General features: G+C 33.5%; 3 protein-coding genes across 8 annotated transcripts in view; 1 reads left to right on the plus strand and 2 right to left on the minus strand.

The window, feature by feature from the left end:
* The window catches only part of LOC589760 (endonuclease V), a 40,482-nt gene extending 38,182 nt beyond the window's left edge, over nt 1-2,300 (minus strand). The window contains exons 1-3 of one of the 4 annotated variants that reach the window (XM_030983940.1): nt 2,181-2,300; nt 919-1,011; nt 75-249 (exon numbers count right to left, since the gene is read on the minus strand). In XM_030983940.1, the coding sequence (XP_030839800.1) occupies nt 75-249; nt 919-980 (237 nt within the window). In that variant the 5' untranslated portion in view covers nt 981-1,011; nt 2,181-2,300. Of the gene's footprint in view, nt 1-74; nt 250-918; nt 1,012-1,778; nt 2,116-2,180 lie in introns of those variants that run through there. The other 3 variants (XM_030983937.1, XM_030983936.1, XM_030983938.1) reach the window with 3 other exon arrangements.
* A 71-nt stretch (nt 2,301-2,371) lies between these two features.
* Nucleotides 2,372-7,531, plus strand: LOC589737 (dynein light chain 4, axonemal). Its single transcript, XM_789372.4, has 3 exons — nt 2,372-2,593; nt 5,040-5,123; nt 5,824-7,531. The coding sequence occupies exons 1-3, from the start codon at nt 2,516-2,518 to the stop codon at nt 5,986-5,988; spliced, it is 327 nt and encodes a 108-aa protein (XP_794465.1). The 5' UTR covers nt 2,372-2,515; the 3' UTR covers nt 5,989-7,531.
* A 609-nt stretch (nt 7,532-8,140) lies between these two features.
* Nucleotides 8,141-12,865, minus strand: part of LOC100892203 — a 31,813-nt gene continuing 27,088 nt past the window's right edge. Inside the window, exons 21-22 of one of the 3 annotated variants that reach the window (XR_004063874.1) lie at nt 9,767-12,794; nt 8,141-9,733 (exon numbers count right to left, since the gene is read on the minus strand). Coding sequence is in view for 2 of the 3 variants with exons in the window: in XM_030983941.1 (XP_030839801.1) it covers nt 12,612-12,794 (183 nt within the window). In the remaining variant the exon portion in view is untranslated. Of the gene's footprint in view, nt 12,795-12,865 lie in introns of all 3 variants that reach the window. The other 2 variants (XM_030983941.1, XM_030983942.1) reach the window with 2 other exon arrangements.

The following is a 12,865-nucleotide window of genomic DNA, read 5'->3' on the forward strand; positions in this document are numbered from 1 at the left end:
TTCATCGCTCCACTGTTATGAATAGTGAAGAATTGCAGGCAAATATGATTTTAAGCACTGTATGTATACGGTACCTCAAGATCAGGAAAACTGCACACAATGAGAGAGACGCAAGCAAGACTGGTACTTGTTTTCACAAAGGAGATATCCACTCCTCCAATGTAATGAAGGTCAGAGAAAGGAGGTCCATCAGACTGCCAGGTTTCTGTATCATGGTCTACGAGCTCCTCCTTTAGCTTTCTTTGTTCACTAAAAATATGGACATTTAAGGTAAAATTACATTAAATTCTTGATTTTGATAAATATTTTCATACTTTAATATTCAATAACTTTTTGCCCTGTGATGAAAAAAGAAAGAAAATAAATAATCACCATTCCTCATTCCCACCAGTAAAAACTGTCACAGAATTTTCTTTAAAAAAAAAGCATGTGACTGTAAAATTTCACATTACCAAATAATGCATGTATGAGCAAGTTAATTAAGGTACCATGAATCAATTAGCTTGCCCCATTAGGTGCAGTTTTAATTCAGAGTTCCGGGTAAAGCAAATTAGAAATGAATATAAAGCAATAAAGTCATTATCAAAGATTTCACGAACGGCTGAAAGAAGATCAATCATGTTCCTATAATAAAACGTCAACAACAACAACAAAATTAACAGTATTTATATGCATTAATTGTGTTATATGAGAATATGTTTCTTTTAGGATATTTCATTGTTTTATTTGTCTTTTTTTCTTCTTCAATTTATGATTCACACTTATATCTGTAAAGAAATATTCCACTTGGTAAGTTCCTTGCTTGGTTATGTTCTAGTCAATAACGATTAAATGTACATTATTGTATTGTCGCAATAAATCAAATAATCCATATAGACTCTTTTTCAATAACAATGCAGTAAATTTAAAAGCCATTACCTCTCCCATGATCTAGCTGTCTTTTCATCGATCAAGTCATTGCCCTTTACAGATTCTGCCATTTTTATTTTCTGAGTTCCTTTCCAATCTGTTCTGAAGGAAAAAAAGGAGCACAAATATAATTTACACTACACACAGCCCTGATTATTTCTCTTGATAAATTTCAGACTTTTTGACCGACAACAACTCAAGATTCTACCAAATTTTGATATAGATCTACTGTTCCTTTTATTTTTTTTTAAAGTACCGGTAACTAGAAGTAGAACTTGCAGGCCCATATTACTCATATCAGCACACTCCTAATTTAAGCTCTATATTCTATATTTACATTCTCACTTTTGAATGACATGACTGATTTAGTGAACAATTTCGATCATCGATCCAACCACCAATACCTCAATATGAATTGTATTTCACATGCCTGCATCTTCTAGTTCTACTTTATTATTTCACAAATCACAGTATTTCATAGAAATAAATAGGATAATGGTAATTATACTAATTATTAACAATAATAATAACAGCAAAAAAATAACATTAATAATAATAGACTAACAATGATAATGATAAAATCAATGATAATAATAATTATAATTTGATACTAATAATAATTATCAACAACAACAGCGAAAGTAAGATCATCAATTCATCATCATCATCTACCATCCTCCTCGTCAATCATCACCTTCCTCATCATGATGAACTAAAAATCAAAATCAAAACTTTACCTTTAGTTAAGCCTTTAGGGATTGAAATCTAATACAACCCCAAAATACAAATGATAAATCCTAACTAAAAGTAGAAGAACTAAATGACAACTAGATTATTCACTCTAACTTTGAAAGATCTACTTTTCTCACCTGCCTTGGCTTGGGATCAGTTCTCATGCACTAGTCACTAGAGACTGGCGACTAAAAATTATGGCAGCTAGGTCTTTGAAAGTGTCAAACTCCAACTCAATAACTTCAGACCTAATTGTCTGGACTCAAGTAGAGTCTACATATGTCAATGTTCTTACATCATACGACCATCAGATCATCTATCTAGACTTTGCACATAATAATTCAGATAGAATTTCTACAGGGTTGCATCATCTTTCACTTATTAATACCAACACGTCATTTTCAACATATCGGACTGGTCATTGATGTTGAAATTAATTGAAGTTGAATTAATGGTTGAAATATACATCTATAAGCCATCAAAGTGTTTTGAATTATATACAAAATATCTAAATGTCATTTATATACTGTTTGACGTACCGAATTCCTAGGAAATTAGCAGTTCACAACCATAATCTTCTTTTTTTCTTGACCATGTACGCCGCCATATTGGATAACTTATACTTTTTTCCAGGAGTTTTCCCATACGTTTTATGCTTGAGATCCAGTCGTATGACAATGCTGTTAATTAGAATGATGTGGAAAGTCTCGAATGAGCCTAAAGGTAGTGTAATGAGCATGCGCGGATTCGATGATTGGTTACCACAACAAACTTGGTTCAGTTCGTCGATTGTCGTAATTTCTACGATTAAATACAGATTTTACAGTCTAAGATACTTCTTTTGATTGAAGAATAATCGCATAAAATTACAAAAATGGAAGGAGAGCAGGAAGGAAAGAAAGATGAAAAGGAAACCGACTACAGAAGACTGCAAAGTTATCCGCTCATTCGGGTAAGTGAACTGACTTCTAATTCTGTGAGTGCAGCTGCAGTGTGAGTGTGAGTTGACTGTGTTACTGTTATGAATGATGATGACCCACAGCAATTTACCCCTGCTACTCTGTTACCCCTTCATCCATGCCCATGATGCCTGCCTTCAGAAATTCATAATAGCCCACTTCTACTATCGCTCTTTTTCCTACACAAAATTGATGCTTCTCGTTCTAATACTATCCAAACACCTAGATCTAACCGGTCGGATTTTAAACATTTGCTTTATTTGGACTCCAGGAATCTCCAAAATAGTGGAGGGATCAACTAAGATTGAGAATTAAGAAGATGAGGCTAGAGCCTTTGCATGTGTTGACTGACTCATGACTTTAGGGAATTTAATCACCTAAATAAAAGAAATAGAAATAGATTTCTTTCCTACCTTGTCTCGTAGAAACACCTGTTGAGTACAGATACTTGGAACATATATATCACAAGTAGTAGTTCAAATATTGCACAGCACCCGTAGAAAGAATATGTAAGACCATGTACAAAGTAATGACGCTTCTTAGCGAATTAAGTAAAGAAGAAGAAACTTATAATCTCTATAATAAGGCCTCAGAACCGAGTAGAGAAACAAGCGAAGAAATAGGACAAGAATTAAGATGAAGCTGAATTAGCTTTGCTGTTGATCGATCGACTCTCTAGAATAGGTGTGCTCTATATGAACAGCTCAGGAGAAGTGATGAAAATAGGTGTGGCAAAATAAAGCAAGCAAGTGTAATGTCCCTGTACAGTATAAGCTATACCAGTACATTAGGTGGTTGCACATCCCAACCCATAGGGTATGGAATGTGCTTGCCAGAGTAAGTATTTGTGGCACTCTAGTAATGCAACAGGTGTCACTAAAGAAATGAGTGACAATGGAATAAAAGGCTAGACTTCAAGCCACACAATAAAGACAAGACAATAATATTTACAAACGCAAAGTTCTCCAAAGGTCAAGTCACTACATGACTATTATAAGAGAGCGAGAGCGAGCCCGGCCCGAAGCTATAAAGTTACTTAAGGCTAAGCTTGGTGACTGGCCAGCTGACTGAAAGTAACTGCTACTCTGCTAGGACAATATGCATGGCGCTAGTTCAGAAGTCTATCCAGACTTTGTTTTGACCCATATGTTTTGACCCCTGCGCTGCATGAAGAATGATGTAAACAAAACATAAATCTAAGCGAAATGCGTTTGTCATGGTCATCGCCCGTTCCATCACCTATCTATTGACTACTGTACATGTACATCATGATTGATTGGCTTGATATTGAGCTTCAGAGTTCGCTTGTGTCTTTTTTTTTCATATACGAAGTACTTCAAAGTTCAAAGTGAGAAAACTGTCAAGAATTTTACCAAAAATGTGAAAATTTGATACCTGAGTGAGAGTGATTCGCTTATATCTTCTATATGTTTGTGAAAATGAACTAACGGGCGATTTACCTTAAAAACACGCTGACCTCTCACAAATTCTACTCACGATATTTTGCTATGTGGGTTCTGCCGGAAATGCAAATACCAGCGTTGTACACAATAATGGCTGTTTTCGCATTGCCAATTTGATAATTACTTTACAATAATAGCGATTAGTTTAAGCCTAAGGTGCATGCACTCTAAATTGTCTAAATTCAGCTAACTCCCGCGCCTTTTTACACTCATGAAGGGGAAAAACTATTAACAATAATAATAATGACAGTAATTGACTAATGATAATAAGTATAATGATAACAATAATAAGACCTAATAATAATAATGTTATAGTTCTGGTTTGTAAAGCCCATTCATCTGCCAAATGAATATACCCAAGGCCAAGGTGCACACTAAAATCAAGAAAGTATTAATTATGTTAATAGGAAAAATTAAATTTCGATACAACACACAATGACAATAGTGACAGTAAAATGATATTCATTTTCATTTACAAAAATGGTATTACTTTTTGAAAATGTGTATGGTTAAAAATATGGTCAAATCTACATGTACATGTACATCATAAGTCATGACATGTAGATATTTTTCTTTAGTAAGGTTTCCAGTTCCTTGATCAAGGTTGAAGATTGAGATTGATAAACTGTTGTTATAAATGGAATGCTTGAGACCATCTCCTGCAAAAGTGCAAATAGACCTTACCAAAAGAGAATGAAAGCAATGTATGTATCCTTAGTCTTAAGATTTGAGTGGAACCATTCAGGTGCCAACATCATCAATTCCACATCAACCAGCACATTCAGGAAGGCCATTGATAGAGCCTTCTCAGTATCCCTGTGCCCTCTCTCAACCGATGCGTTAATGCCCAGCAGGCTGAGCAGGGCCCTGCATGGTATAGATTCAGATCCAGAGTGTGCCTGGTGCTAGGTACCAAGTCCAAACATCAAGGGACACATAATTGTAACTGCATTCTGCTATTTTTCTATCTTTTCAGCACTCAGATATGAATGAAGAAATGAGGACAGAGGCTATGGAGTTATGTGTGACAGCTTGTGAAAAGTTCTCTTCAAACAATGAGGTCTGTATCATTTTGACATAGGAATAAAACCACTTTACCAGATCAATTATACAATGAATTTCTGACACATGTAGATGATGGTATATTTCCAATTTCATAAGTGCCTTGTTATAACTAACTTTTAGAAACTCCTGATGCAAAAGTAAATGAATTACAAAAAATATAATTTTCCCCCTCTCTTTTGCTTTTTTTAAGTTCACTTTTTTGGTAATAGTATGAAAAGCTCCAGACCTTTTCAATGAATACTGTTACAGAGTGGGTATGATGTAATTTGGTTATAATTTGTGTAGCTTTGATAGGCTTTCTGTAATTTAATGGGGTGTTATTCTCAAAATGACTTTGTCTTTTATGTTAGTATAATGATGTTAATTGTCATAAGAAATCAAAATCTGGACAAGACATTGGATCATGTCTGTGCAAAGCTGGCTGAGCCAACTTGAAGTTAAAATAGACATTTGCTTAATTACCAATGGTAAGTGTTAGTTCTGTGCAATTAGATTTTGTTATGACAATTGACATCATTTTCCCTAACATATAAAAGATAACTTCGTTTTCGAAATACAGCCTCTGGGTAAAATATGAAGAATTTCTAACTCTATGTAATAAAAGATCAAATGAATCTGTAATCTTGGTTGTTGTTTTTTAAATATAGATATTGACATCAAAGGACTTTATTCTTATTTTTTCTTTAATGTTTTAGACGGCAGCTAAGATGATCAAAGATGCGATGGACAAGAAGTTTGGTTCATCATGGCACGCGATCGTTGGCGAGGGATATGGATTTGAGATCACCCATGAGGTTAAGAATCTACTCTATATGTTCTTTGGTGGTAATATGGCTGTCACAGTTTGGAAATGTTCATAGTGACTGGTCTACAAGTTTATGCCCTGTAGATTACATAATCATCTCATGTATATGAGTGAGGGGAAAGTAAGATGGTCAGAAATAAAATGCTGTTCTGCTTTGGTCTTCCTCTCAGCATTGTTATATGAAGAAATATATGGATTTCTGAAAAATGATTTAAAAGCATTCACAGAGTGACCTCACACAATATCCATTAAAAAAACATATATATGTAATCTGTACTGGAAAATACTATGACATATATCTTTGGGAAGGTTTTAAAGATTATCAAAATTGATTTTGACATTTCGGAAGTACTAGAGTACTTGTTTGAAAATATCTCTTTGTGTATTTTGAAACGCAAGATAAATAAATTTTTGGAGAAAATAGTAATTTGAAGACCTGTTAAAGAATAAATTTATATTTAAGAAACATGTAAATTCATTACAGATATTTTATTTGTACATGACGTACAGTACATGTAATAATTTTATGAGGAAGGGTATACCATAAAACACTACAGAGATGGTGCATGCCCTACCAATATTTAACCAATATTTAACTATAAATTTCCATGTATAAATTAAAAGAGATGAATTCCAGGAAATACGTTTGTTTCGTATGTAAATATTTTTTCTATTGAATTTGTTTTTGTATTTATTATGCCTTTGTACATATTTTTGCTTTACATACTTGAAAAATGGTTTTGCCTTTTCTGAATTTTGTGCACATTTGGATTACACAAAAAGTATTTATGAGAAAATCTGTATTCTTAAGAGTACTATGAAATCCGTACTAACTTTTGACTAGCTTTATTATCATTAAAAAAGGTAGTCGTTGTTTATGTATTCAATGTATAGTACTTAATGAGTATTCGTTGTTTAGAACAAGAGGTGTATAAGTGGTTGCCAGGTCCGGGTAGCTTTAATAAATTGAATAATTTAATGTATTCATTACAGGCCTGTAGAAGTATTAATGTCCCATGTTATGTATGTATTCATAGCTTGTTTGCTCTTACTTCAAATATGGAATGAAGGCCTAGATTCATTGAATAGATAGAAATAGTTAAATAACCCATTACTGTGGGTGCATGCATATTTTATAGCGTATTGTGTGAGGTAAATCAACAGATTTACATACAATATAGATTGATCTACAGGTGTACATTGTATATTGGATTCATCCCAGCTTGTATTAAAGCAAGTGTCACTTGAAAGGTACTATAGTATTTAATATAGCTACAGGTATATTTCATTGGCTACCTCCAATAAGGCTGTAAGAGCTATGTTTTGTCAAAGGCAGTACAGTGTAACAACCTTCTTGTGACCAGCTGGTAACTTTAACTTTTGCATCATCACATTCCCCCTTCAGAAATTCAACTAATTTGTTCATTATGTACATGTACATATAGTACACAATACCAATTAAGAGACATTCCTGTATGAAATCACATGTATCAGTTTGTCACAGAGACTAGTATGTGTGTATGCTCTATATCTGAACCACTGTAAAGAAAACACAAGAAGTGTCAGTAACAATAAATTTGTGTCCTCCAATAATTCAGCCATCCATGAAGTTTTAATGAATTCCTTTCTTTGGAGCCAGTTATGCATGCTATCCAAAACGGGCCAACTATTCATTTTCATTTCATTGTTTATGTAAGATAACAATGATTCCTAATGGTTTTCTATGATAGTACTTGTGGAAATTGTGTTATGATATATCCAAACAAGGAAGAGCATTGATAGGAAAAGGAGAGGGGAGACAGACAGAGACAGACAGAGAGTGAGTGAGACACAGAGAGAGAGAGATATGAGGACAGTTTTAAAGAAAGACGTGCACATTTGCAAGAGAGGGAGAGAGTGGGGGAGGGGGAGGGATGATAAAGAAAGTCGGGATGAACGGTACGTTTAATGTGCAGAATGTTAACAGACAAAAGGGTGGTTTGTTTAATAGATATATGATCATTATAGAATGTCTTGGTAGGCTCCCCCTCTCCTTCTCTCTCTTTCCCTCTCTCTCCTCTCTAGATTTTATATTTCACCTTTATTTCAAAGTATATCTATATATACACACAGCTAACTACTCTATCTCTCACAAAGTAATTACACTTATTTTAAGTTAAAACTTGTGAATTATTAAAGAAAGAAAAAAATAAGCACTGATACAGAAATTGTATTTGACAAAGATTTATTTTAATGGATAAAATAATGTGGAATACTTTTACAGATACAAATTTGAACTGCAGTTTGAGATGAAAAATAATATAAATGACACCCCACTTACCCCCAAAATACTCATAAAAGAAAATCAAATCGTAGAAAGATCTCCAGAGGCAAACGGGGGAGACTTTCACTTGAATATTTGAACTGCATAGAAATGTCATTATTATACCAACTTCACAGAGGCTCATGTCTATAAAAACCAAAGTTTAGAAAAAAATGACTGAAAAGTTTGATAAATTATGTGTAATTAAAGTCAACTAAAATGGTAACTATTTGGAACAATTCTTATCATTATGGTTAAGATCATCTCTAGCTTTGAAGAAGATCAAATTGTAGGGAGGAATGTTTATTCTAGGGGAGGGGGGGGGGGGGGGGGGGGGAGGGGGGAGGGCAATGAAACCTTAATTCACTGTATATAATAGAGTGTATGTCTTTCTGGTTAATATATTTGCCCCAACCTCCCCCTCCCCCAATCCTAAAGAAAGATGAATCTATATATCCCTGATTTTTAGAGTTAAAGTAGAAGATAAAAAAGCCACCAAACAGATTACAGAGCTTACAATGCTCATGATGAATATCATTCAGTTCATACATACCAACCATTTGGACCAATTGATCACAGATTTATCTTTATCATCAAAAGATGTTACCACAACAAACGGCATTGTTCTACTTTTGAAAACTCTTGATTGTCTAAAATAAAATCTATAAAACTGTGTGCTTATAAGTTCCAATTAGTTAAAATAATAAGTACATCAAATCAATTGAAACAGTTATATTTACAAGGAAGAGAAAAGAAATAAATGAACATCAAAACCACATAATAACTCCGATTTCATAATCCTGGTTACATTTAATATGCGTTTGGTTTATTATGGTTTCTTTTAATATATTGGTTGGCCTTGAAATTTCATCTAACACTTACAACATACATATACATACATAACAAACCTTGTCTAAGGTTAGTTGCACTACAGTGAAATTATCTTCAACCTCCCATATTCTAATAGGATGAGAATATCAAGTACCTTTTAGTCTGCAATGGCTTGCTGTGCAAAATAACCTTTTTATTTAACAGCTGTGCCAATCAAAATCAGTCATAAACATGAATGTAATAGATATGCTAGAGAAATATCCCTATGTCCACATAGATACCACAAGTTGAACATGGTCATCAAATCAAGACCATTTACTCAATAAAGTACTGATATAATATCTACAAATTAATATGCATGGATTTGAAAAAGATCATCAAAATCCATCCAGTAGAAACAATTTATTGCTTTCTTGATCTAAATTCCCAAGAAATAATGCATGTGCATTCTAGACTACTGCATCAAAGTGCTACATACATGGCTGGGCAGAACACCACGAGGGCGCCATCTTCTTTCTAGTTTTGATTTATTAAAGCAAGCTATTAAGTGAACATGCAAGAACAAGCAATGTAATTTCATCATCAAAATCTACCTGAAAAGATATTTTTAACGATGCAAATAGACCACCTTGCTGCCTATATTGGTTATATCAACATTCTGTGACCCCTCCCCGTACGCTTATGACTACATGATCAATACATAAGCAGAAAAAAATACCCAGTGATCCAATCATAGCTGATGACACTGACAAATCAAATAAATTCAATAAAAATAAATAGAAAATACCACAATATTTATCCTCAATCATTCATATCACCACAATATTATATATAATTATTTAAAAAAATCAGGATTTCATTCCGTTTCATTTATTAAACCATTTAAAAATTGTACAAAAAATATAATCATACTTAAATAAAGATTATTATTTTAACTGATCAAACTTTTTTTTTTACAAGGCAATTTATGCTCAATGGTACAGGTCTATTCAGTTGTGAGTAGGTAACACATGAAAGAGAACTTGTAACACTTGAAGAGTATATGAGTTGTACTGTGGACATCATTTTGAAGACCTGTTTAATGGCACACTGTTCCCACAAACATTACGGATCATTTATCATTATCTTTCCCCCGTTACAAAGGACTTTAAACTCCCATTCATTTGCAGAAAAATTAGAAACCTTTGTAATACAAGGAATACAAAGAAATGTGCTTTTTAAATTTAGTGGCAAGATATATCAATTCTCTAGTCAATTTTCGTATGAGTATACCTTATTAAAGACATTTCGCAAGCAACCTATTACAAAAAAAAAACACCCTGAAGATAAATGCCAATGTCATTCAATTACAATTCCCAAACTACCATTATTTTTTAAAAGCTTAAAAATCACTGCAATATTTACAACCATAATTACATAATCAGGCAGGTTAAAAATATAAGATTATATACAGTACCGTATTTGGAACACTACATGTATGTATAATGTACCAATTACAAATAAAGTGAAACCTGCTTTCTGAACTACCTCTACAGAAAGACCACCTGTTTATAAAGACCAAATTTTCTGTTTCCCTTCATTAGCATATGTCATTGAAACATGTACTATTAAATGGAACATATACAAAAACACCACCTGCTTACATAGGCCTCTTTTCTTGTCTCCCGTGAATGGTCTTCACCGGGGGGCATACTCAGATTTGGTTTGGACGGGGGTGTGCCGCTCAAGCCTTGAAACCCCTACCCATTATTACGGATCCTTTTGGGGCATTTTTCAGGTGTTTTCGGGTGTTTGCATTGCAAGCACCCGAAAATTTAGCAAATTTTGAAAAACAGACCCATTTTTAATGATATTTTTGGTAAAAGTTGGACCCATGTATGTCAAAATATGTCAGTACCCCCCCCCCCCCCCCCCCGGGGGGTCTTTATAAACAGGTTTAACTGTACAATCACATTTCAGGTTATGAAATGAAAGGCTGTTTGGGCAATACAGGTGTGCTCACGGCACATTTTGGTTGGATCTATTTTGTTGTAAATATGTGTGTGGGGGGGGGGGGGGGGGTTCAATACATGATGACTGATATCTCTATAATTCCTAACACAGGTTTCCACCAACAGAATGCTTAGTAAATACCACCCTAGCTGTTTACTCATATTTCAGATCGATAAATGTAAGAACATGTACAAAATTGTTAACTCTGTACATGATGCAAATGAGATAAATTTGTCTACAATCATCATGTCATATATAATCTGCATCGAATGTAAATGGATCAAAGAAGCTGATTCATGACCTGGACTTAAAAGGTAATTAAATAAAAATGAAACATCAATTCAACACGATTTTGAGACATTCTTTAAAATTTGAAGGAGGCAAGCAAATGTATGTTTGAAAAATACAAAATATGATTTTTTTTTTCTTCTGCAGAAAGTACATAGTTCTACCAAGTGTTTAAGAATACGAGAGTGACTTACATAAGGCATTTGATGTAACGTGATGACTTAAAAGAAATCCCTCTTAATAACTTTTATCTTGCAAAATTGGTTAAAATTTCACGTCTCAAATGATACACAAAATGGACAAGTCATGACAATGGTATACGGTACATGTAAGAATGAATATGATAATTGGAAAAGAAAAAGGTAGTAACCAGTATATGGCACGTAACTACTAAGCTAGCTATACACTTATTGTATATGTCACAGAGTAGTGCAAATACATCAAGTCATCATACAGAATATAGGGTTTCATTTTGGACACACCATCATGATCAGTATACAGAACTAAAGAGAGTATGGATGAGTTGTGGGCATATAATAATTCAGTTAATATAACATTTATTATCATTTTATTTATCCTCAGTCAAGGGCTAATATATCCCATTAAGAAGGAGTATTTCTATCTCCATAGAATTTTAAATTATAGGGTATACATATAACAATACATCAACATATTATACGTCATTTGGTTATTATAAAAAGAAAATATTTCAATGAATGATTATCTTACATCCTTTATAAGTTAAAATAATGCACATCTATTTCTCACATTACAGCAATGGTTATACCATTTAATACACATTTACATACTACAATAAAACACATTCATTGACAAACATATTTGTGGTCAATTTCGGCACAGATTCAAAACATCACTGCAAAAACACTTTGTGTTCCAATACCTCCTAAACAGCCTTGTATACTCAATTTTTAATATGATAACATCAATTACGCTTCCTTTAAAAAGATTACCAGGTGCATGATTAAGGCTGATTTGATATGAGATTACTTTTCATAGTCCCATTTGTCTAAATTCATGTTATGCATCACTTGAACTCCAACACATACATTACATTTTTTTTTACTAATGATAACAGCAAATAAAAGCCAATTGCTCTCAGAGTACAAGATGAAAAGTAGATGTATATATATGGGATAAAGACAAATAGTATATAAATGGAACTATGACCGTTAAACATAAACTAAACATTTTGATAATCATGGAACTATTCAAAATTAAAGAATATAGATTTCCTAGAGGCGTGGTCATTTTGAAGATAGATGATAGTTCATAGCCCTATTGATGTCATAGTCTGCAACTCGAGCCAGTTCAACAAGCCTATCAGGAGCTACATCAGGTCCAAGGATCTCCTTCAACCTTTCAATACATTCCATCTCCTTCTCCTGGTCGGACTCATCTAACATGTGATCACTGTCCCTTCGGCTTTCCTGAATTCAAACAAAACAATGCGAGAAAAAAAACAGGGTTGTACGATATTTGCTGTCGAGACAATCTGTAT

This window comes from Strongylocentrotus purpuratus, unplaced genomic scaffold (genome assembly GCF_000002235.5).
Source record: "Strongylocentrotus purpuratus isolate Spur 01 unplaced genomic scaffold, Spur_5.0 spur5_scaffold_14, whole genome shotgun sequence".
Taxonomy (NCBI): domain Eukaryota; kingdom Metazoa; phylum Echinodermata; class Echinoidea; order Camarodonta; family Strongylocentrotidae; genus Strongylocentrotus; species Strongylocentrotus purpuratus.

Bases quoted from the DNA above. Each gene is read 5' to 3' on its own strand.
- LOC589737 (XM_789372.4), top strand. From the start codon at position 2,516: ATGGAAGGAGAGCAGGAAGGAAAGAAAGATGAAAAGGAAACCGACTAC. The intron at 2,594-5,039 runs GTAAGTGAACTG...CTATCTTTTCAG, and splicing joins AAAGTTATCCGCTCATTCGG to CACTCAGATATGAATGAAGA. The intron at 5,124-5,823 runs GTCTGTATCATT...TTAATGTTTTAG, and splicing joins AGTTCTCTTCAAACAATGAG to ACGGCAGCTAAGATGATCAA.